This window comes from Phyllobates terribilis, unplaced genomic scaffold (genome assembly GCF_046119375.1).
Source record: "Phyllobates terribilis strain yellow unplaced genomic scaffold, ASM4611937v1 Scaffold_7__3_contigs__length_470593459, whole genome shotgun sequence".
Taxonomy (NCBI): Eukaryota; Metazoa; Chordata; class Amphibia; order Anura; family Dendrobatidae; genus Phyllobates; species Phyllobates terribilis.
Genome location: NW_027362767.1, coordinates 231654092 through 231679272, shown reverse-complemented (window position 1 = coordinate 231679272; position 25181 = coordinate 231654092). Strand labels below are relative to the sequence as shown.

General features: G+C 49.6%; 1 protein-coding gene across 1 annotated transcript in view; it reads left to right on the top strand.

Annotated features, from left to right (window-relative positions):
* Positions 1 to 25181, top strand: part of WDR38 (WD repeat domain 38) — a 74095-nt gene that overhangs the window by 44909 nt on the left and 4005 nt on the right. The window contains exons 6-7 of the mRNA XM_073637760.1: positions 18554 to 18676; positions 20254 to 20403. Coding sequence (XP_073493861.1) covers positions 18554 to 18676; positions 20254 to 20403 — 273 coding nt within the window. The remainder of the gene's footprint in view (positions 1 to 18553; positions 18677 to 20253; positions 20404 to 25181) is intronic.

The window sequence follows — 25181 nt, the reverse complement described above, 5'->3', positions numbered from 1 at the left end:
TGTGCCAACATATTCCGCAGAACTTTACATTTTAGAGGAGACTTGTACAGACAATAAAAGACATTACAGAATAACACATAATTCACCAGATGCCAAGAGGAGTGAGGGCCCTGCTGCTCGCAAGCTACAATCTATGAGGAAATAGGGGAGCACGGAAGGTGGATGGTAACAAGTGCTTGTATTTTATGGTCCGGCCATAATATAATAAATAGGGGTATTCACATAATGCTGAATGAACCAATCACCAGCCAGTGTGTGTACAGTACAGGCACAGAGGGCTATTAAGTGCAAAAAGAGTGTGTGAACAGATGGTGTGAGGGTCCTGATTTTGAAGAAGTTTTGTATGGGCAAAACGAGGATAGTTACATAAGTGTGGTGAGGTGATAGACCAGTCTAAATAAATGCGTTATTATGACATGCTTAAAACTGTGGATATTGGGAATTAATTGAATTGTCCTGGGTAGTGCATTCCAAAGAATTGGTGCAGCATTTGAGAACTCTTGGAGACGTGAGTGGGAGGTTTGGATTATTGTGGATTTTAATCTTAGGTCATTATCAGAACATAGGTCACGGGTAGGGTGGTAGACAGAGATGAGAGAGGAGATGTAGGGTGGTGCTGAACCCTGGAGAGCTTTGTGGGTGAGAGTGATAAGTTTAGATTGAACTCTGTAGCATATGAGTAACCAGTGCAATGACTGGCACAGGGTGGAGGCATCCGTGTAGCTGCTGGAAAGGAATATGATCCTGACTGCTGCTTTCAGGAAAGATTGGAGAGGGGAGAGTTTAGTAAGAGGAAGATTGATTAGTAGATAGTTGCAGTAGTCCAAATGAGAATGAATAAGAGCGACAGTAAGAGTTTTTTTCAGAGTCAAAGGTAAGAAATGGTCGAATTCTAGAGATGTTTTTGAGGTGCAGGTGACATGAGCGACCGAGTGATTGGATGTGGGGAGAGAAGGAAAGATCTGAATCAAAAATTACACCAAGACAGCGGGCTGGGGAGTAATGGTGGAGCCACTCACGGAAATGGCAATATTGGGCATAGGTAGGGTAGTGGAGGGAGGAAACACAAGAGGTCAGTTTTTGACAGATTCAGTTTTAGATAGAGGGAGGACATGATGTTAGAGACAGCAAACAGACAATCACTGGTATTTTACAGTAATGCAGGGGTGATGTCAAGAGACGAGGTGTATAATTGAGTGTCATCAGCATAGAGATGGTACTGAAAACCAAATCTACTCATGGTTTGTCCAATTTAGGAAGTGTATAAGGAGAAGAGAAGGGGACAGGACTCTGAGGAACCCCGACAGTAAAGGGAAGAGTAGAGGAAGAGGAGTCAGCAAAAGATACCGTGAAGGAGCGGTCAGAGAGGTAGGAGGAGAACCAGGAGAGAACAGTGTCCTTGAGGCTGATAGAGCGGAGCATAGTGAGGAGGAGCTGATGATCCACAGTGTCGAATACTGCAGAGAGATCCAGGAAAATCAGCAGGGAATAGTGACCATTAGATTTAGCTGTTAGTAGATCATTAGAGACTTTAGCGAGGGCAGTTTCAGTAGAGTGTGAAGAGCGGAAACCGGATTGTAAAGGGTCCAGAAGAGCGTTATCTGAGAGATAGCGGATTAGACGGGAGTGGACCAAGCGTTTCAGGAATTTAGAAATGAAAGGAAGATTAGACACCGGTCTATAGTTACCAGTATAGTTCTGGTCAAGGGATGTTTTTTTAAGTAATGGATGTATGTGTGGAGCCGGCGTCCCAGCACGCAGTCCCTCTTCCCTGGCAGGGACACTGGTTTACTCACGGCCGCGGCCCCCATCCCACACATCCTCCTCCTTCCGGGTCTGTTAGTGCCCAGGGTACGCGCATGGCACGCAGCTCCCAGGGCACTGTGCTTAGTGCATGCGCGCTCCCAGTCTCTTAAAAACGCGCACACGCTGGGGGACACTTACTATTTTAGTAACCACCTCCTACATGGAGGTGCCTGAGCAACGTTGCATGTCTGTTATTAACACACTTGCTAGTTTTCAGGTCCCAGTGCTCATATCCAGTATACCTGCCTATCAGCCGTGCCCACTTGCCTGTCTATCAGCCGCATCTGCTTGCCTGTATACCAGCCGTGCCCATCTGCCTGTCTGTCTATCAGCTGTGTCCACCTGCCCCAGCCTGCCTATTCTCCAGTCGTGCCCACTAGTGATCAGCGAGAGTGCTCGTTTAGCCCTTTTGTTGAGCACGTTAAAGTGCTTTCCGAGTATCTTCGGCGTGCTCATATATTAAGTTTGAGTCCCTGCGTCTGCATGATTTATGGCTGTTAGTCAGTCTCAACACATGCAGAGATTGCCTGTTTGTTAGGGAATCCTCACATGTGTTGAGGCTGACTAACAGTCATAAATCATGCAGATGCAGGGACTCGAACTTAATATACGGGCATGCCGGGGTGTCTTGAGTAGGGTGAAAATTATTGACAGAAAATGAAAGAAGGTTGTGGTTAGAGAGCAGGAGATGGGAGTTAGTAAAATCATGCCCTGAGCAGAGTCGGGAGAAGACCAGGTCCGGCATATTGCTATCTTCATGCGTAGATTTAGTAAGCTGTGAAGGGCCAAAAGAGGTTAGAGATAAAAGGTGAGAGGACGATGGGGAGAGGGGATCACCAATGGAGATGTTAAATTCCCCATGATGAGAGTGAGGATGTCACAGGATAGAAAATGTGGAAACCAGGTGGCAAAGTGATCCAGGAACTGATGGGAGGTGTCCGGAGGGCAATACACAACCGCCACTTTCAGGGAGAAGGGCCCGTAGAGTCTGACAGTGTGGACCTCAAAAGAAGAGAAGATAAGTGAAGGTACTGGGGGGATAACCTGAAAAGTACATTTGGCTGATAGTGGCAGACCAACACCTCTACCTTGTCTGTTGTCAGGTCTGGAGGTATGAGAAAAATGTAGGCTACAATATGAGAGAGCAGCAGTGGCGGCAGTCTTTGACTGCTGGATCCAGATTTCAGGATGAGCCGGAAAGTTAAGGGAATTTGAAAGGAAAAAGTCCTGGATTTAGGAAAGTTTGTTATTGACGCGCCCCCTGGGCCTGTGCTGTGCTGGGGGTACCCGGAACCGGGCCTCTGGTGGGATGCTGGGTGTTGTAGTCTCTGTGTGGCGGCGACCCGGTCCGTGGCTCAGGGTGGTCAAACCAGTGGCAGTCTTAATGTAATAGCAAATGTCCGACTACGCCACCCGTGGATTGCGGTCAGTGGGGACCGCCGCTGCGCTGCAGACCGCTGAGGCTGATGTTGTATGCGCAGCCAAGTATGGGATAACTCCCCACGGGAGAAGTATTGCCTCAGGGCAGCTAGCGTGGATGATGGGAGTAATGGTGTGAGCGTCCCAGTACTAATGGTGCTGGTGCGGCGATGAAACACAGAGATGTGTGGTGCAGTTCAGGGTCTTTACTGATGGTAATAAGCAGACCCTCCCGGGAGTACTGGCTAACAGTAGAGGCCTGGTCAGTCTGAGAGCTAGCAGGATCTCCCCTGGCCAGGTGGAGTTGTAGGCCTCCCCGTCTATCTGTACTCTTTCCTGGCTACCTTGCTGTGTGCGGGTAGAAGTAGCCCACGTCCCTGAGTATACCGTGTGGTGCTCACCCGTATGGCCGGTGACTTGGGGCCTCCTGTTAGCCTCCGCTCCACGATGGCGGTGCTGGTCCCTTGCTTGTGACCGTGCCTTCGGGCTTCTATGGCCAGAGGACATGGAATCCCCTGCCGGTTGGATTCTGCTGCTGGACCTGGATGTCCCCACAGCCTCGGACTCCGTGTCCGGGTTTAGTGTCTTCAGCCAAGGCGAGCTAACTAGCTTCCAGCCTCTGGCACTCGCTCCTGCTCCTACAGAGCTCCTGCTGTCACTTTCCCTCTCCAGGCTCTGACTGACCTAATCCCGCCCCAGACCCAGTTTATAAGGGCAGATTCCTCCCCTCCCAGGTCTGGGCGGGCAGTGTTGCATGCTTAGGGCTCCTGACCAGAGAAACCTCCCACCTGCTCTCAGACGTAATATTTCTATTACTGTGGTAACCAGACCCCTGTGGTGCCACATTCCCCCCTAGTAAATTTTAGTACTCCGGGACTAAACATATTTTTAAAGAAACATAAATGCAGGGTATAACAATAACAAGTCAACATGAAAAAGTACATTTTGTGGTCACGGCGTTTCCGTAACCGGGTGTCCATATCACCCAAGGTGAAGTTTGTGAAACAAGAGGGTGTCCATGTCACCCAAGGTGAAGCTTTAAGCGAAGTAGGGGACCTGTCCAAAGCAAACCCCTTGCGTTGCCCTTGGGCGTGGCTGCAAGGCGAGACTAACTACTTTGGGCCACAAGGAGGCCACGCCAGACAGGTTCTCTTCCGCGGCCGTCTTCGCAAGAGGCACAATGTGCAACTATCTACAAGAATTGTTCCGGTTATCCAGTGTCCATAACCTGTTAGTCCATAGAAATCTGCAGGGTAACTGAGAAACATAATTAATAACAGGCAACAACAAGAACCATAAACATTTTCAAGAAACAGGTAAATTTACAGTGCATTACTTTATATTTTCCAGCGAGCGGGCATCTGACCTCTAGTGACTCTAGTGGACCTACGGAGCTCACTAACTGGTCCTGCACTACACGGTGTAGGAGGTGTTATGGGTAAGCTGGGCAGCTGTCTGTGTACTCTTTGGCTCACTAGGGGCACGGCAGGCTCACTACTAGCAGAGGGTTGATCCTCCTGCGCTGCTGGTGTGGACTCTTCTGCCTCCTGGGCCGGCTGCTCTTCCAACTCTACCTGGTCTTCTGTAGGCACTTGAGGGGCTGGCTGGAGAAAGGTGAGGACGGGCACCATGATAGCATTGTTTACTTGTGTCCAGGACCGGGGAAAGTCTCCGAGTACGGTGCTGATCATTTCCTCCTTTTCCTCTACGGGTTGAGGGTCTTCCTGATCTTCATCCGTGCTTTGCAACTTCTCGGGGCACTTTTTCAGGTGGTCTCTGGAGACAGTGGCTGTGGTCTCTCCTCCATCCTTGCTGATGACGTACACCTTTGGATTATTGTGGCTTGAGGGCAGTACGGTGTACGGGTCCTTTTCCCACTGGTCGTCCAACTTATGGAGCCGCCTTTTTCTTTTCAAGACCTGCTCTCCAGGTACCAGGGGAACAGCGGGAGCATGTTGGTTATAAGTCCTCTCCTGCCTTTCTCTTGATTGACAGAGACTTCGCTCGACGCTCTCCTGTACCTTCCGGTACTGCTGCTGCCGTTCTGTATCCCAGTTTGCCTCTGGCGAGGTGTCCTCGGGTGTCAGGACTCCCATATCCAGGTCAACAGGCAGCTTACCAGGTCTTGCTCGCATTAGGTAAGCCGGGGTACAGTTGGTGGAACCTACCGGGATGTGGTTATACAGGTCCACCAGATCGGGCAGTTTCTCAGGCCACAGACTGCGTTCTTCCAGGGGCAATGTTTTTAGCAGATCTATCACCACCTGGTTCATCTTCTTGCAGAGTCCATTGGTTTGGGGGTGATAGGGCATTGTTCTTATCTTTTTGCAGCCATACAGGTTGCAGAACTCCTGGAAGACCTCCGCTTCGAAGGCTGGTCCTTGGTCCGTCACCACTTGGTCCGGGTACCCGTGTGGGCGGCAGAAGTGCAGCTGGAAGGCTCTAGCTGCTGTTTGTGCTGTTAAGTCTTTGACGGGGACCACCACTAGGAATCGGGAGTAGTGATCTACGATGGTTAGGGCGTAGACATACCCTCTTCTGCTTGGAGCCAGTTTAACATGGTCCAGAGCGACCAGTTCCAGCGGCTGCCTGGTGATGATGGGCTGCAGGGGAGTCCTCAGGCTGGCACGGTCCCTTCTTCTTAGATTGCATGGGCCACAGTCTCTACACCACCTCTCAATGGCTCCTCTCATACCTATCCAGTAGAACCGTTCACGCAGCAGGAACTCCAGCTTCTTCCATCCGAAGTGCCCTGCCCCATTGTGGTAGGCCTCCAGCACCATAGCTGCGTCCCGTCTCGGTACCACAACCTGCCAGATCAGTTCATGTGTCCGGGAATTGACCATTCTGCGGCACAACTTCTCCTTGTAGAGAAACAGTCTGTTCTTTTCCGTCCACAGTTGCGTGGTCTCTTCCGGAGCGTCTGGGTCCAGGCGGGCGTCAGCCTGGGTCAGCATCTCCTTCACCAGACGGACTGCGGGGTCACTGTCTTGCGCCTCCGCCCAGTTGTAGTGGGGTAAGGGGTTGAACGTAGCGGATCACTGGCCCCTCACACGGTGGGAATACTGGGTAATCCCATGACGGTGGAACGCAGGGAGTTCGACCTCTTCCAGTTCCTCTGGATCTTCCCCTCCGTCCGGTAGGTTTGGCATCCTGGACAGGGTGTCCGCGTTGGTATTGGAGCGTCCTGCCCGGTATTTGATCGTGAACTCATAATTGGACAGGCGGGCCATCCATCTCTGTTCCAGGGCACCCAGTCTTACCGTGTCCAGGTGTGTCAACGGGTTGTTGTCCGTGTACACGGTGAACCTGGAAGAGGCAAGGTAATGCTTGAAACGTTCGGTTACTGCCCACACCACTGCCAGGAACTCTAGCTTGAACGAGCTGTAATTCTCAGGGTTTCTTTCCGTGGGTCGCAGTTTTGGGCTGGCGTAAGCAATTACCCGTTCTCTCCCCTGCTGGATCTGGGACAGTACGGCTCCTAGCCAGATGTTGCTTGCGTCCGTGTGGAGGATAAAGGGCTGGCTGTAATCAGGGTACGCCAGGATTTCATCCCCCGTGAGGGCCATCTTCAGCTGGCGGAATGACTCCTCTTCCAGCTTTTCCCATCTGAAGGGTGGCTTCTGGTTTTTGGCCTTCCTGGACTGGCCTATCAGGAGGTCCTGCATAGGAGCTGCCTTCTTGGTAAAACCGGGAATGAATCTTCGGTAGTAGCCTACCAACCCGAGGAACTGCCGCACTTCCTTTATGCTGGATGGTCTTGGCCAGTCCTTAATCACGGTGATCTTTTCAGGGTCGGGGGCCACTCCGTCAGCACTCACCACGTGTCCCAGGTACTGTACCTTTAGGCCATAGTTTGCCAGGGCTTCAAACACTTCTGCCAGGTGTTCCAGATGGTCCTCATAGGTCTTGGAATAGACGATGACATCGCCCAGGTATAATAGGACCGTCTCGAAGTTCCGGTGTCCCAGACAGCATTCCATCAACCGTTGGAAGGTTCCTGGTGCGTTGCAGAGCCGAACGGCATACAGTTAAATTCGCTGAGTCCCATCGGGGTCGTGAATGCGGTCTTCTCCCGGTCCGCCTCTGCTACAGGAACCTGCCAGTACCCGCTAGTGAGATCCAAAGAAGAGAAGAAGTTAGCAGATTTTAATGCAGCTAACGACTCTTCTATCCTTGGTAACGGGTACGCATCTTTGTGTGCGATACGGTTGACCTTCCTGTAGTCTACACACATTCTCATGGTGTTGTCTTTCTTTTTCACTAGGACTAGTGGAGCTGCCCAGGGGCTACAGCTGTCCCTAATTACCCCAGCCTCCTTCATGTCTTTTAGCATCCCCTTGGCGTGTTGATAGTGTGCAGGGGGTACGGGTCGGTATCTCTCCTTTATGGGAGGATGGTCTCCCGTGGGGATGTGATGCTCTACCCCCTTTACTCGCCCGAAGTCTAGCGGGTGTTTACTAAACACTCTCTCGTACTCTTGAACCACCCGATAGACTCCCTGTTTTTGGTGTGAGGGAGTGGAGTCAGTACCCAAATGCAGTTGCTGACACCAGTCCTCCATTGGTTTCTTAGAGCCGTTACCTTCCTCTGGTTGAGACGGAGGCAAGGGTTCCACGGCCTGTACAGAGTTCTGGTTGATGGTGAACAATTTGGCTAGCGTGGCATACCGGGGCAGGTATATTTCTCTCTCCCCGATATTTATGATGCGGACGGGCACCCTCCCATGGCGTACATTGACCACCCCCCGTGCTGTCAAAATGGTGGGCCTACTGTCTGAGTAGACGGGTTCTACCATTGCTTGGTAGTCTCTACCTCTTAGACCAATAGCTGCCCGGCACCAAATCATCATCTCACTTTTCGGGGGCATGGCAATAGGGAACGGGTCATACATTCTCACGCTACCTATCTCACCACCAGATAGTTCCACTTGTTTCCGCTTCATCAGTGCCCGGATCTCTTTTTGGAGGACACGCTGCTGGCTGGAACTGGCGTTCTTGGCAACCTGTTGCAAAATAAGAATCACCTCTGCAAGACAGTTTTCAATTACGTTAGTACCTAGGGTTATCTTTGGGTGACTCTCGCGACGGTCAATGTCCACAATGATCAGTCCTTGTGCCGGCAGTTCAACTTTACCGACCTTGATGGTCACTTCCTTAAATCCTATCTGTGGCACGGGCTGACCATTGCTGGCGATAATGCTCAGGTCGTCATCTGGGTAGCGGGTTATGTCCGAGTCATTCCAGTACCGCTTAAAGAGCACGTACGGGATGGTGGTGACCTGTGACCCGGTGTCCAGTAGGGCACTCATAGGAATGCCGTCCAGTACCACAGGCAAGACCGGACGTCCCCCTACGTATTTGTCACGCCAGTTCGATGGGCCTGATGATCTTATGCCTGGGGGTTGGCCCTCTACCCCAGGTTGTGCCCGTTTAAATGACAGTACCTTGCCATATGTCCCGGTTGATTGCAGCGGCGGCAGATGGGTCGTCCGTCCTCGTTGTATCTGTTGCTGGGTCTTCCTCTGGTTGGTGGGGTCCTCCTCAGTCGGCGCCACGGGACATCCTCCGGTCCGGATGCCAGCTGGATCTTTCCTGGAGAAGAGACCTGTAAAGACTGCACAGTTCTGGTTAGCGCGGCAACACTCTTAGTCAGCTCTTGGACCTGATGGTGCAGGTCTGTAGCCGGGTCATTGTTCAAAGCCTGCGCATCAGCTCCCACAGGCCCTGCAGACAAGGGCGCCGCGTCCTGGTGATAAGTGATAGCAGGGCGCCTGTGGGTCACAGCGCCACCTGGTGCCGGTTCTCGGAGCACCCGGATGGCTCTGTCCTTGAACTGTGCAAAGTCCAGGTCAGGGTCCTGTAAGGCCATTGCCCGCATCTGGGTTCGGTGGGCATTGCACAGTAGACCCTCAATAAATTGTTCGGTCAACAGCTTGTCTTCATTCCCCACGCTGTCAGGGTCTGCCTGCTTAATGGCTCTCAGGGCCTCTTGTAGGTTTAGAGCATAGTCTCTTATACTTTCATGTGCCCGCTGTTTGCACCCGTAAAATCTGAGCTTTATTTCGGCTGAGGTGCGGGTGTCAAATGTGTCTTTCAGCCGGGCTAGTATTTCTCTGACAGTCCTCTTCTTCCCAGGTGACCAGGACTTTACCTCCCTTTGGGCTGCCCCGATTAACTGGGCCACCAGGATGCTCACTTTTTGCTCTTCCGTGAGGGGGTATACCTGGAAGAGGCTATCCAGTCTTTCTCTAAAGTCACTTAGGGTATGTGACTCCCCTGAGTACTGGGGTAGCCAGGTTGCCCCCGGGATATAGGGCATGGTGAATGGCATGACCGCAGCAGCGGTTGCGCTGGCGGCCGGTGTGGCGGTGGAGCTCCCCTCGGTATCCGACATCCTTCTACCCCCCCTAGTGGACCGTGGCCTACCTTGCGATGCTCTTCTTCCGTAGGCCGCGGCTCCGCAGTCAATCGTCGGGGTAGAGGACCTGGCGTCGCTCTCCTATGACGTCAGCGTCACTCTTCCTCCCTTCCAGGACCTTGCGCAGCGTCAGTGCGTGGGGCGGAGCTTCGGATCTCACGCGCTTTCGGCGTCCACGCCCCTCTTCTTCCCACGCGGCGTCCTGAAGATGGCAGGAAGCAGCTGTGGATGGCGGGAAGACGGCAGAAGACGGCGGGAAACGACCCAAGATGGCGTCCGATGGCGGGAAACGACTCCGGACGGCGGGAAACTTCGCCACAGGTAAGTACAAAAGTCTTTTTCAGGCACGCAGTACCCGGTGGTTGCGGGCACGAAATCCTGCCGACTACGCCAAAGTTGACGCGCCCCCTGGGCCTGTGCTGTGCAGGGGATACCCGGAACTGGGCCTCTGGTGGCATGCTGGGTGTTGTAGTCTCCATGTGGCTGTGACCCGGTCCGTGGCTCAGGGTGGTCAAACCAGTGGCAGTCTTAATGTAATAGCAAATGTCCGACTACGCCACCCGTGGATTGCGGTCAGTGGGGACCGCCGCTGCGCTGCAGACCGCTGAGGCTGATGTTGTATGCGCAGCCAAGTATGGGATAACTCCCCACGAGAGAAGTATTGCCTCAGGGCAGCTAGCGTGGACGATGGGAGTAATGGTGTGAGCGTCCCAGTACTAATGGTGCTGGTGCGGCGATGAAACACAGAGACGTGTGGTGCAGTTCAGGGTCTTTACTGATGGTAATAAGCAGACCCTCCCGGGAGTACTGGCTAGCAGTAGAGGCCTGGTCAGTCTGAGAGCTAGCAGGATCTCCCCTGGCCAGGTGGAGTTGTAGGCCTCCCCGTCTATCTGTACTCTTTCCTGGCTACCTTGCTGTGTGCGGGTAGAAGTAGCCCACATCCCTGAGTATACCGTGTGGTGCTCACCCGTATGGCCGGTGACTTGGGGCCCCCTGTTAGCCTCCGCTCCACGATGGCGGTGCTGGTCCCTTGCTTGTGACCGTGCCTTCGGGCTTCTATGGCCAGAGGACATGGAATCCCCTGCCGGTTGGATTCTGCTGCTGGACCTGGATGTCCCCACAGCCTCGGACTCCGTGTCCGGGTTTAGTGTCTTCAGCCAAGGCGAGCTATCTAGCTTCCAGCCTCTGGCACTCGCTCCTGCTCCTACAGAGCTCCTGCTGTCACTTTCCCTCTCCAGGCTCTGACTGACCTAATCCCGCCCCAGACCCAGTTTATAAGGGCAGATTCCTCCCCTCCCAGGTCTGGGCGGGCAGTGTTGCATGCTTAGGGCTCCTGACCAGAGAAACCTCCCACCTGCTCTCAGACGTAATATTTCTATTACTGTGGTAACCAGACCCCTGGGGTGCCACATTATACGCTGACCGTGAGTTCCAGAGGGAATAATTAAAAGAGACAGAAGGCATGCAAGGAACATTAGTGAGATTCGCAGGGTTTCTGAGTGTAGCAGCGGAGGGGTTCAACTTACTATTATAAAATGGGGCTGGGGTTAGGAGAGATCTCTCCTACCACTAGGAGGAGAATAGAGCGTGTGAGCAGATGGCTAAGTGATTTGTGAGAGAGTCTCATGTGTTGTATGGTGGCAGTGAATGGATCCCTGCAGTTTAAGATTGTGAAAAGAGCGTGAGGGCCGTACATAGGAGAGGGAAGGAGAGAGGGGCTGATATGGATGGAGTGCACAGAATGTATGAAGCAGCGGTAGATGTGAGTGATTGCAGCAGCCAGAACATAGATGATTCAAATACATACAGTGAATACATTTTGCAATGAAAATGACCTGGAAACAAGTTTGTTTGGATGTCTCGCTTAGATTATCTGTCTCCTGCCCTGTCCAAATGCCATGTTTAACTGCTCTGGCACTTTGAAAAATATGGCACTTTGATAAAATCTGCACAATCACCTTCTCTTGGCTATGTCTGAATATATAGGAAGGTATATTCTTAGATCTATCACTAATTTAGCTCGGTAACAATCAATCAACCAACTTAAGACAGCAGGAGGCAATAAAACGCAGAGACAAACAAACAAGCTTGCAAGTCAACGTGGATCATAAAACTATAGAAATAAGTGAGATGACCTGACAGCATCAGGGAACAAACTCAGGCAGATTAATGAAATATACAGTACAGACCAAAAGTTTGGATACACCTTCTCAATTAAAGTTTTTCTGTGTTTTCATGGCTATGAAAATTGTACATTTACACTGAAGGCATTAAAACTATGAATTAACACATGTGGAATTATATACTTAACAAAAATGTGTGAAACAACTGAAAATATGTCTTATATTCTAGGTTCTTCAAAGTAGCCACCTTTTGCTTTGATGACTGCTTTGCACAGTCTTGGCATTCTCTTGACGAGCTTCAAGAGGTAGTCACCGGAAATGGTTTTCACTTCACAGGTGTGCCCTGTTAGGTTTAATAAGTGGGATTTCTTGCCTTATAAATGGGGTTGGGACCATCAGTTGTGTTGTGCAGAAGTCTGGTGGATACACAGCTGATAGTCCTACTGAATAGACTAGTAGAATTTGTATTATGGCAAGAAAAAAGCAGCTAAGTAAAGAAAAACGAGTGGCCATCATTACTTTAAGAAATGAAAGTCAGTCAGTCTGAAAAATTGGGAAAACTTTGAAAGTGTCCCCAAGTGCAGTTGCAAAAACTATCAAGCGCTACAAAGAAACTGGCTCACATGAGGACCGCCACAGGAAAGGAAGACCAAGAGTCACCTCTGCTTCTGAGGATAAGTTTATCCGAGTCACCAGCCTCAGAAATCGCAGGTTAACAGCAGCTCAGATTAGAGACCAGGTCAATGCCACACAGAGTTCTAGCAGCAGACACATCTCTTCAACAACTGTTAAGAGGAGACTTTGTGCAGCAGGCCTTCATGGTAAAATAGCTGCTAGGAAACCACTGCTAAGGACAAGCAACAAGCAGAAGAGACTTGTTTGGGCTAAAGAACACAAGGAATGGACATTAGACCAGTGGAAATCTGTGCTTTGGTCTGATGAGTCCAAATTTGAGATCTTTGGTTCCAACCACCGTGTCTTTGTGCGATGCAGAAAAGGTGAACGGATGGACTCTACATGCCTGGTTCCCACCATGAAGCATGGAGGAGGAGGTGTGATGGGGTGGGGGTGCTTTGCTGGTGACACTGTTGGGGATTTATTCAAAATTGAAGGCATACTGAACCAGCATGGCTACCACAGCATCTTCCAGCGGCATGCTATTCCATCCGGTTTGCGTTTAGTTGGACCATCATTTATTTTTCAACAGGACAATGACCCCAAACACACCTCCAGGCTGTGTAAGGGCTATTTGATCAAGAAGGAGAGTGATGGGGTGCTACGCCAGATGACCTGGCCTCCACAGTCACCAGACCTGAACCCAATCAAGATGGTTTGGGGTGAGCTGGACTGCAGAGTGAAGGCAAAAGGGCCAACAAGTGCTAAGCATCTCTGGGAACTCCTTCAAGATTGTTGGAAGACCATTTCCGGTGACTACCTCTTGAAGCTCATCAAGAGAATGCCAAGAGTGTGCAAAGCAGTCATCAAAGTAAAAGGTGGCTACTTTGAAGAACCTAGAATATAAGACATATTTTCAGTTGTTTCACACTTTTTTGTTAAGTACATAAATCCACATGTGTTATTTCATAGTTTTGATGCCTTCAGCGTGAATGTACTATTTTTATAGTCATGAAAATACAGAAAAATCTTTAAATGAGAAGGTGTGTCCAAACTTTTGGTCTGTACTGTATATACCACTGAATAACAGAGATTTACTGATATCATCATCACTGTCTCATGCATTTCATTATGCATTGCTCTATGTAGTCATCTGAGTCACAGACTGCACTTATTGTGTTGTACTTGTTCCATTTATACCTCATTATTATAGTACAAACCGCAATTGTCTATTTGACCACTAGGAGTCACTGTTGTACATGTATCCAAATCGCTATATTCTATAGTCATCTTATTATTTATAGCACAAACCGCGATTATGCATTTGATTAGTAGGAGTCATCGTTGATTCATGAAATGTTTCCATGCATTCTGTGGCTGAGGATATGTTATTTAATACTTCCTACATTAGAAATTATTGATAGGTCTTCTTACATGCAGGGGATTTCTCTTTGCTGTCTTTCCTCCCTTTTTACTATTCTTTTACAGCTTTTACCATATTTTCTAATAAAGATTGTTGTATTTTTACCATTTGGGCTTCTATCACTTCACCTTTTTTTTCAGTTATTTGAATAGATGAGGAAAAAAATATTTGCAGATCAAGGTCCAGCAGCCACGTTGGTCATCCGTGGCCACCAGGCCAGAGCCTTGTGATCCTCCTCCTACCATCTGATTAGTAGGCATTATATTATAGTTGGGGCACAATGCAAGCAGGACGTCATGCCAGGCCTATTAATCAGGATGCTGGTAGTTAGAAGGAGGTTTGCAGGGCTCTGATTTGGCTGCCATGAATTTCCAGGGTAATAATAAATATACCATTTATATAAAAAGTTGAGTTTATTCTGAAGGCGTCCATTCCCCTAAGATGGCAGTCAGCCAAATGCTTATTCAGCCTACAGCTATCTCTCTACATGCTCAGCTCCCCCATACACAGCTTGGCTCCCCCATACACAAATATGCTCGCGTCTCCCATATACACACATGCTCACTTGCCCATACATATTCTCCTCCATACACATGCATGCACATCTTGGCTACTCCCATACACATGCACACTTGGCTCGGCTCCGCCATACACATGCATACCTTGCTCGACTCTCCCATTCACATGCTTACCCAACTCAGCTCCCCAGCACACATGCATGTGACGCGCCCCTGGGCCTGTGTCGCGCTGCGTTGCGCACGCGGGAGCTTACCCGGAGCCGGATCTCTTGAGGGTTGTAGTCTCGTGGCGGTGATCCGGTCCGTGCCCAGGGAGTCAGACTAAGTGGCGCTGTATCAGCGGTAGATGTTGGACGACTACGCCACCCGTTGAGTACAGCTAAGGAGCTGCTGCTGCAGGGCAGACCGCTGAGGCCGGTGGTAGGATTGTGCAGCGTGATAGTATAACCCCCAACGGGAGGGGTATGGCCTCAGGGCAGCCGACGTGGATGATGGGGGTAGCAGGAACCACTCGGAGACGGTACGGTGTAGTTCAGGGTCTTTACTGGTGACAAAGATAGACCCTCCCGGAGTACTGGCTAGCGATTGGGGCCTGGTCAGTCCTTGAGCAGATGGGATCTCCCCTGGCCAGGCGGAGTTGTAGGCCTCCCAAACTAACTGTACTCTTCTGGCTACCTTGCTAGAGGCGGGTATAAGTAGCCCATGTCCCTGAGTGTACCGTGTGGTGCTCACCCGTATGGCCGGTGACTCGGGGCCTTCTAGTAGCTTCCGCTCCACGACGGCGGTGCTGGTCCCATGCGTGTGACCGTGCCTTCGGGTTTCTTGGCCAGAGGACCTGAAATCCCCTGCCTGACGGATTCTGCTGCTGGGTAGGAGTTAGTCCCCACAGCCTCGGACTCCGGGTCCGGTAAGAAATCTACTCAGTCAGGGCGAGCTCTGCAGCTGCCAGCCCCTGACTCCTTGTAACACTGCTCCCACAGAGCTCCTGTTGTTTCTTCCCATAGCTGCTTCTCTTCTCTGTCTCTACTTCTGGCATGGCCCAGGAGCTGGGCCCAGCCGGAGCCACAGCTCCCTGTCAGCCCTCCTGGCTGCACTCTCCCTCTGAACTCTCTAACCCTGCCTCAGCCCCAGGTTTATATAGGGGAAGTTCTTCCCCTCCCAGGACTGGGCAGGAGGTGTGGCATGCATAGGATTCCTGACCAAGAGACCTTCCACCTGCTCTCAGACAAAACATTGCTGTTACTGTGGAAACCAGACCCCTGGGGTGCCACATTCCCCCCTAGTGAAATTTAGTACTCCGGGACTAAACATATTTTTAGAAAAACATAACAAGGTATAAACAATAATAATACAATAAGAAAAACACATAAAGATGGTTACGGCGTGTCCGCAACCGGGTGCAGTCTTTGAAGAAAAGCAAGGTGTCCATTTCACCAAAACAGGGAGACGTAACCAGGTAGGGGTCTGTCCTGCCCCGAGTCCTTAACAGTCTTTAGTCCATTCCTAGGTTACGCTCCAACCATGTACAAGGATTCCCGGTAAATCCACCAAGGACTCCTATAAATAACTAGAAACACATAATTATTTACAGGATATAGCCGCTCTCAGTCCTCGGCCAGGTAGAGGGAAAGAAAGACCGCTCTCAGTCCTCGGTCAGTGGGGATAAGGAATGGCTGCTCACAGTCCTCAGCCTGGTTTAAGATAGGGGCACATGGGGAACAATTCACTAATCCCAACGGGGACCATATTTTAATTAGCAGCAGTCCTTGTACCCTTACGGGTAACTATTTACAGCTCTTTATTCACGCTACTTCCCTTCAGTAGCTATGTCCTCTTTGTGCTCCCTCCTGAGGGTAGTCCTCAGACCCGTCCGGGTCCTCTTGGCTTTCCTCGTATTGGTAGTACTGCAGCTCCTCCTCGGTTAGCTGGGTTAGTATCTCTGCGACAGTCCTCCTCCCAGGTGGCCAGGACTTTACCTCCCTTTGGGCTGCCCCGGTTAATTGGGCCACCAGGATGCTCACTTTTTGCTCCTCTGTGAGGGGGTACACCTGGAAGAGGCTATCCAGCTTTTCTCTAAAGTCATGCAGGGTATGTGACTCCCCTGAGTACTGGGGTAGCCAGGCTGCCCCCAGGATATAGGGCATGGTGAAAGGCATGACCGCAACAGCGGTGGCGCTGGCGGGGGTTGAAGCGGTGAAGCTCTCCTCCGTATCCGACATCCTTCTCCCCCCTAGTGGACCGTGGCCTACCTTGCGATGATCCTCTTCCGTAGGCCGCGGCTCCGCAGTGGATCGTCAGGGTTGAGGACCTTCCGTCGCGCTCCTGTGACGTCAGCGTCTGCTGGGCTCCTTCCAGGACCTTACGCGACGTCTGGACGTGAGGCGGGGCTTCAGTTCTCGCGCGCTTTTGGAGTCCACGCCCCTCTTCTTCCCGCGCGGCGTCTTCAAGATGGCGTCCAACGGCGGGAAAACTCCATGGAAGGCGGGAAGAAGGCTGAAAATGGCGCCGGATGGCGGGAATCTTCACCGATGGCGGGAAGAAGGCTGAAGATGGCGCCGGATGGCGGGAATCTTCACCACTGGTAAGTTTGAACAGTCTTTTTCAGGCACGCAGTACCCGGTGGTTGCGGGCACGAGATCCTGCCGACTACGCCAAAAGTTGACGCGCCCCTGGGCCTGTGTCGCGCTGCGTTGCGCACGCGGGAGCTTACCCGGAGCCGGATCTCTTGAGGGTTGTAGTCTCGTGGCGGTGATCCGGTCCGTGCCCAGGGAGTCAGACTAAGTGGCGCTGTATCAGCGGTAGATGTTGGACGACTACGCCACCCGTTGAGTACAGCTAAGGAGCTGCTGCTGCAGGGCAGACCGCTGAGGCCGGTGGTAGGATTGTGCAGCGTGATAGTATAACCCCCAACGGGAGGGGTATGGCCTCAGGGCAGCCGACGTGGATGATGGGGGTAGCAGGAACCACTCGGAGACGGTACGGTGTAGTTCAGGGTCTTTACTGGTGACAAAGATAGACCCTCCCGGAGTACTGGCTAGCGATTGGGGCCTGGTCAGTCCTTGAGCAGATGGGATCTCCCCTGGCCAGGCGGAGTTGTAGGCCTCCCAAACTAACTGTACTCTTCTGGCTACCTTGCTAGAGGCGGGTATAAGTAGCCCACGTCCCTGAGTGTACCGTGTGGTGCTCACCCGTATGGCCGGTGACTCGGGGCCTTCTAGTAGCTTCCGCTCCACGACGGCGGTGCTGGTCCCATGCGTGTGACCGTGCCTTCGGGTTTCTTGGCCAGAGGACCTGAAATCCCCTGCCTGACGGATTCTGCTGCTGGGTAGGAGTTAGTCCCCACAGCCTCGGACTCCGGGTCCGGTAAGAAATCTTCTCAGTCAGGGCGAGCTCTGCAGCTGCCAGCCCCTGACTCCTTGTAACACTGCTCCCACAGAGCTCCTGTTGTTTCTTCCCATAGCTGCTTCTCTTCTCTGTCTCTACTTCTGGCATGGCCCAGGAGCTGGGCCCAGCCGGAGCCACAGCTCCCTGTCAGCCCTCCTGGCTGCACTCTCCCTCTGAACTCTCTAACCCTGCCTCAGCCCCAGGTTTATATAGGGGAAGCTCTTCCCCTCCCAGGACTGGGCAGGAGGTGTGGCATGCATAGGATTCCTGACCAAGAGACCTTCCACCTGCTCTCAGACATAACATTGCTGTTACTGTGGAAACCAGACCCCTGGGGTGCCACACATGCTCGACTTGGTTCTATCATACACATACATGCTTGGCTGGAGTCCCCAATACACATGCACACTCGGTTCAACTCTTCCATTCACGTGCACACTCTGCCTGGCTCCCTCATATAGAGTACATGCATATAGTGGACAGCACTGCAGCCTTGCAGCGCTGGGGTCCAGGGTTCAAATCCCACCAAGGACAAGATGCATTCTCAGCTCGGTTCTCCCATACACATGCATGGTCAGCTCGGTTCACCCATCCATACACATGGATGCTATGTTTGTCTCTCCCATACATGCTCCACTCAGGTCATACAACAGCAGATCCAGCCTGTCAATAACAGCGATGCTGTTTCTAGAGTACATCAGTTATCTTTTTCCAGTCTCACACTAAACCTTCAGCTACCATTTAATTAACATTTTAAAATTAAACTAGCAAAGCTGATTTTCTAAAAATGTATAATAATGTGACATTACAATGCGGTGCACTCATTTCTTTAATGTTAATTGCAGGCCACAGGCTCCTGGGATTATACCGTCAGAGTGTGGAGTCTCCATAATGACGCATCAGACCGAGCTCTGAAAGGACATACGGGAAATATCAGCTGTGTCTGCTTCTCTGTTTCTGGGATGTTGGTAAGAGAATATGGCTCGCGTATTTCTAATCTCTGGGCCTCGTTTATCGGGCAATGAAGCAACAGTGTTATGAACAAGTTTGGTGTGAGCGAGTCTTCAGCTTTAAAACCGGCCATTCACATTAGATGGCAGAAGGACACTTTGGCTGATCGTTGAGCCAACAGCAACCTCAGCCGACTCTCCCATACACCGTAGGGCTCGTTCGGCCGATCGCTCCAGTTTTCTCTATGAGGAAGTCACTGACTGACACGTTTGCCGGTGATTTATCACCTGGAGAACAATGCGACTGGCAGTCCGAAATCAAACATGCACGATTTACATCTCTCCCGACCATCAGTCGGCCGGCGACCCCCATACACGTTAGACTGTTGACCGAACACATCAATATCAATGGGTTAAGCCAACGTTAGTCTAATGTGTATGGGGTCCATAAGGGATTGTCCGTTCTTTATCTGGATGCCCCACTTAGAACATTTACCACCTATCTAAGGGATAGGTAATACGTTTTTAGTTGCTGAAGGTCAGCCAGCTGGGAACTCCACCAATCCCGAAAACAGGGACTCAAAAAGACACATGTCCATCAAGTTCAACCAAGGGATGGGAAGGAATAAGGAATAATACATGACCCAGTCTACCCTAAAGAGCAAGTTTTTTCCTCTTGATCCTGAGTATCAATCAACTGGATCAACATTCAGAACAAGAATTTTATATTTACATTAGTATTTATGATTTTTTTTCCTTCAGAAAAAAAATCCTATGCTGTTTTTTTAATCCATTGATGGTTCCTGCTGTGACCAGCTTCTGAGGTAGACCACTCCACAGATTAATAGTTCTCCTGGTAAAGAAGCCTTGTCTGCTCTGGAGATTGAACCTCCTTTTCTCGAGGTGAAGAGAATACCCTCTTGTTTTTTCAGAGGGTTTAACATGAAACCACTTTTGACTATACTTTTTTGTGGGTCATTTATGTACTTAATCATGTCCCCCATTAGACTTCTCAAGACTAAATAAATATAATTATTTAAATCTTTCCTCATAATTAAGATCCTCCCTGCCCCTTATCAGTTTTGTGGCTTTTTTTTTGTACCTTTTCTGGTGCCCAGAAATTAACTGCCTATTCCATATGAGGTCGCACCAACGCTTTGTTACGTCCCTGTCTCGCGAATCCATGCCTCTTTTAGTATACGACAATATCCTGTTGGCTTTACAAGCTGCCGATTGACATTGTGCTGTTACTTAGTCTGTGATCTACTCATACACCCAGATCCTCCTCTATAAGTGACTCTCCTAGTTTTATGATGTCCACATATTATTAGTAGTTACCATGTACACAACTTTACATTTCTCCACATTGAACTTCATGTGTCAAGTGGATGCCCAAAAACTTTATCCAAATCAGCATGTAACTTATCTTCTATAGACTGCACTATACTTCATAGATTGGAGTCATCTGCAAAAATAGTAGAAACATGATCAATGCCATCTTCTATATAATCAAGAAATAAGTTGAAAAGAGAGGACCCAGCATCACTGAACCTTGGGGTACATTATCAATTAGTTTTTTTTTATTTTTTGTTCAGGCTTCTGGTTCATGGGACAAAACAATAAGAATTTGGAACCCACGTAGAGGAGCCTTGATCTTTCTCCTGAAAGGACACGTGGACTGGTTAAGAACCTTGTCTTTCTCCCGTGACGGTATACTTCTGGCTTCTACAGGACATGACAAGACGGTAAGCGCTATAATGTCTGGATGACGTACATGTATTGTAAATGAATGCAGTTGTAAAGTTAGATGATTGTCAATAGGCTAACATACAATTTTATTTTATTACATTGCCTACACAGTCAGCAAATCCCCTGTAACCAAAATGATCACTATGTTCTCTCTATGTCAGGGATGTCAAACTCAAATACACAGAGGGCCAAAATGAAAAACTTGGACAATGTCGCGAGCTAACCAGTATACAGTATAATAGGCCCCACAAAGTCCTCCATTCAGAATAATGGGCCCCACATAGTCCTCCATACAGAATAATGGGCCTCATAGTTCTCCATACAGAATAATGGGCCCACAGAGTCCTCCATACAGAATAATGGGCCCCACATAGTCCTCCATACAGAATAATGGCCCCCACATAGTCCTCCATACAGTATAATGGGCCCCACATAGTCCTCCATACAGTATAATGGGCCCCACATAGTCCTCCATACAGAATAATGGGCCCCACATAGTCCTCCATACAGAATAATGGCCCCACATAGTCCTCCATACAGTATAATGGGCCCCACATAGTCCTCCATACAGTATAATGGGCCCCACATAGTCCTCCATACAGAATAATAGCCCCACATAGTCCTCCATACAGTATAATGGGCCCCACATAGTCCTCCATACAGTATAATGGGCCCCACATAGTCCTCCATAGAGAATAATAGCCCCACATAGTCCTCTATACAGTAAAATGACCCCACATAGTCCTCCATACAGAATAATAGCCCCACATAGTCCTCTATACAGTATAATGACCCCACATAGTCCTCCATACAGTATAATAGCCCCACATAGTCCTCCAAACAGTATAATGGGCCCCACATAGTCCTCCATACAGAATAATAGCCCCACATAGTCCTCTATACAGTATAATGACCCCACATAGTACTTCATACAGTATAATGACCCCACATAGTCCTCCATACAGAATAATGGGACCCACATAGTGCTCCATACAGAATAATAGCCCCACGTAGTCCTCCATACAGAATAATGGGCCCCACACAGTCCTCCATACAGAATAATGGCCCCCACATAGTTCTCCATACAGTATAATGAGCCCCACATAGTCCTCCATACAGAATAATGGGCCCCACATAGTCCTCCATACAGAATAATGGCCCCACATAGTCCTCCATACAGTATAATAGCCCCATATAGTCCTCCATACAGTATAATGGACCCCATATAGTCCTCCATACAGAATAATAGCCCCACATAGTCCTCTATACAGTATAATGACCCCACATAGTCCTCCATACAGAATAATAGGCCCCACATAGTGTTCCACACAGTATAATGGGCCCACATAGTCCTCCATACAGAGTAATGGGCCCACATAGTGCTTCATACAGTATAATGGGCCCCACATAGTCCTCCATACAGAATAATAGCCCCACATAGTCCTCTATACAGTATAATGACCCCACATAGTACTTCAAACAGTATAATGACCCCACATAGTCCTCCATACAGAATAATGGGCCCCACATAGCCCTCCATGCAGTATAATGGGCCCCACATAGTCCTGTATACAGTATAATGGGCTCACATAGTCCTCCATACAGTATAATGGCCTCACATAGTCCTCCATACAGAATAATGGGCCCCACATAGTCCTCCATACAGTATAATGAGCCCCACATAGTCCTCCATACAGTATAATGGGCCCCACATAGTCCTCCATACAGCATAATGGGCCCCACATAGTCCTCCATACAGCATAATGGGTCCACAGAGTGCTCCATACAGAATAATGGCCCCACATAGTCCTCCATACAGAGTAAAGGGCCCACATAGTGCTTCATATAGTATAATGGCCTCACATAGTCCTCCATAGAGAATAATGGGCCCCACATAGTCCTCCATACAGTATAATGGGTGCCACATAGTCCTCCATACAGAATAATAGGCCCCACATAGTGGTCCATACACAATAATGGGCCCCACATAGTCCTCCATACAGTATAATGGGTCCACAGAGTGCTCCATACAGAATAATGGGCCCACATAGTCCTCCATACAGAATAATGGGCCCCACATAATCCTCCATACAGAATAATGGGCCCACATAGTCCTCCATACAGAATAATGGACCCCACATAGTCCTCCATACAGAATAATAGCCCCACATAGTCCTCCATACAGAGTAATGGGCCCACATAGTGCTTCATATACTATAATGGCCTCACATAGTCCTCCATACAGAATAATGTGCCCCACATAGTCCTCCAAACAGTATAATGGGCCCCACATAGTCCTCCATACAGAATAATAGCCCCACATAGTCCTCTATACAGTATAATGACCCCACATAGTACTTCATACAGTATAATGACCCCACATAGTCCTCCATACAGAATAATGGGACCCACATAGTGCTCCATACAGAATAATAGCCCCACGTAGTCCTCCATACAGAATAATGGGCCCCACACAGTCCTCCATACAGAATAATGGCCCCCACATAGTTCTCCATACAGTATAATGGGCCCCACATAGTCCTCCATACAGAATAATGGGCCCCACATAGTCCTCCATACAGAATAATGGCCCCACATAGTCCTCCATACAGTATAATAGCCCCATATAGTCCTCCATACAGTATAATGGACCCCATATAGTCCTCCATACAGAATAATAGCCCCACATAGTCCTCTATACAGTATAATGACCCCACATAGTCCTCCATACAGAATAATAGGCCCCACATAGTGTTCCACACAGTATAATGGGCCCACATAGTCCTCCATACAGAGTAATGGGCCCACATAGTGCTTCATACAGTATAATGGGCCCCACATAGTCCTCCATACAGAATAATAGCCCCACATAGTCCTCTATACAGTATAATGACCCCACATAGTACTTCAAACAGTATAATGACCCCACATAGTCCTCCATACAGAATAATGGGCCCCACATAGCCCTCCATGCAGTATAATGGGCCCCACATAGTCCTGTATACAGTATAATGGGCTCACATAGTCCTCCATACAGTATAATGGCCTCACATAGTCCTCCATACAGAATAATGGGCCCCACATAGTCCTCCATACAGTATAATGAGCCCCACATAGTCCTCCATACAGTATAATGGGCCCCACATAGTCCTCCATACAGCATAATGGGCCCCACATAGTCCTCCATACAGCATAATGGGTCCACAGAGTGCTCCATACAGAATAATGGCCCCACATAGTCCTCCATACAGAGTAATGGGCCCACATAGTGCTTCATATAGTATAATGGCCTCACATAGTCCTCCATAGAGAATAATGGGCCCCACATAGTCCTCCATACAGTATAATGGGTGCCACATAGTCCTCCATACAGAATAATAGGCCCCACATAGTGGTCCATACACAATAATGGGCCCCACATAGTCCTCCATACAGTATAATGGGTCCACAGAGTGCTCCATACAGAATAATGGGCCCACATAGTCCTCCATACAGAATAATGGGCCCCACATAATCCTCCATACAGAATAATGGGCCCACATAGTCCTCCATACAGAATAATGGACCCCACATAGTCCTCCATACAGAATAATAGCCCCACATAGTCCTCCATACAGAGTAATGGGCCCACATAGTGCTTCATATACTATAATGGCCTCACATAGTCCTCCATACAGAATAATGTGCCCCACATAGTCCTCCATACAGTATAATGGGCCCCACACAGTCCTCCATACAGAATAATGGGCCCCACATAGTCCTCCATACAGTATAATGGGCCCCACATAGTCCTTCATACAGTATAATGGGCCCCACATAGTCCTCTATACAGCATAATGGGTCCCACATAGTCCTCCATACAGAATAATAGGCCCCACATAGTGCTCCATACAGAATAATGGGCCCCACATAGTGCTCCACACAGTATAATGGGCCCACATAGTGCTCCATACAGAATAATAGGCCCCACATAGTCCTCCATGCAGTATAATGGGCCCACATAGTCCTCCATACAGAATAATAGGCCCCACATAGTCCTCCATACAGAATAATGGGCCCCACATTGTCCTCCATACAGAATAATGGGCCCCACATTGTCCTCCATACAGAATAGTGACCCCACATAGTCCTCCATACAGCATAATGGGCCCCACATAATCCTCCATACAGCATAATGGGTCCACAGAGTGCTCCATACAGAATAATGGGCCCACGTAGTCCTCCATACAGAATAATAGGCCCCATATAGTCCTCCATACAGAATAATGGCCCCACATAGTCCTCCATACAGAATAATGGCCTCACATAGTCCTCCATACAGAATAATGGACCCCACATAGTCCTCCATACAGAATAATGGCCCCACATAGTCCTCCATACAGAGTAATGGGCCCACATAGTGCTTCATATAGTATAATGGCCTCACATAGTCCTCCATAGAGAATAATGGGCCCCACATAGTCCTCCATACAGTATAATGGGTGCCACATAGTCCTCCATACAGAATAATAGGCCCCACATAGTGGTCCATACACAATAATGGGCCCCACATAGTGCTCCACACAGAATAATGGGCCCACATAGTCCTCCATACAGAATAATAGGCCCCACATAGTGCTCCATACAGAATAATGGGCCCCACATAGTCCTCCATACAGTATAATGGGTCCACAGAGTGCTCCATACAGAATAATGGGCCCACATAGTCCTCCATACAGAATAATGGGCCCCACATAATCCTCCATACAGAATAATGGGCCCACATAGTCCTCCA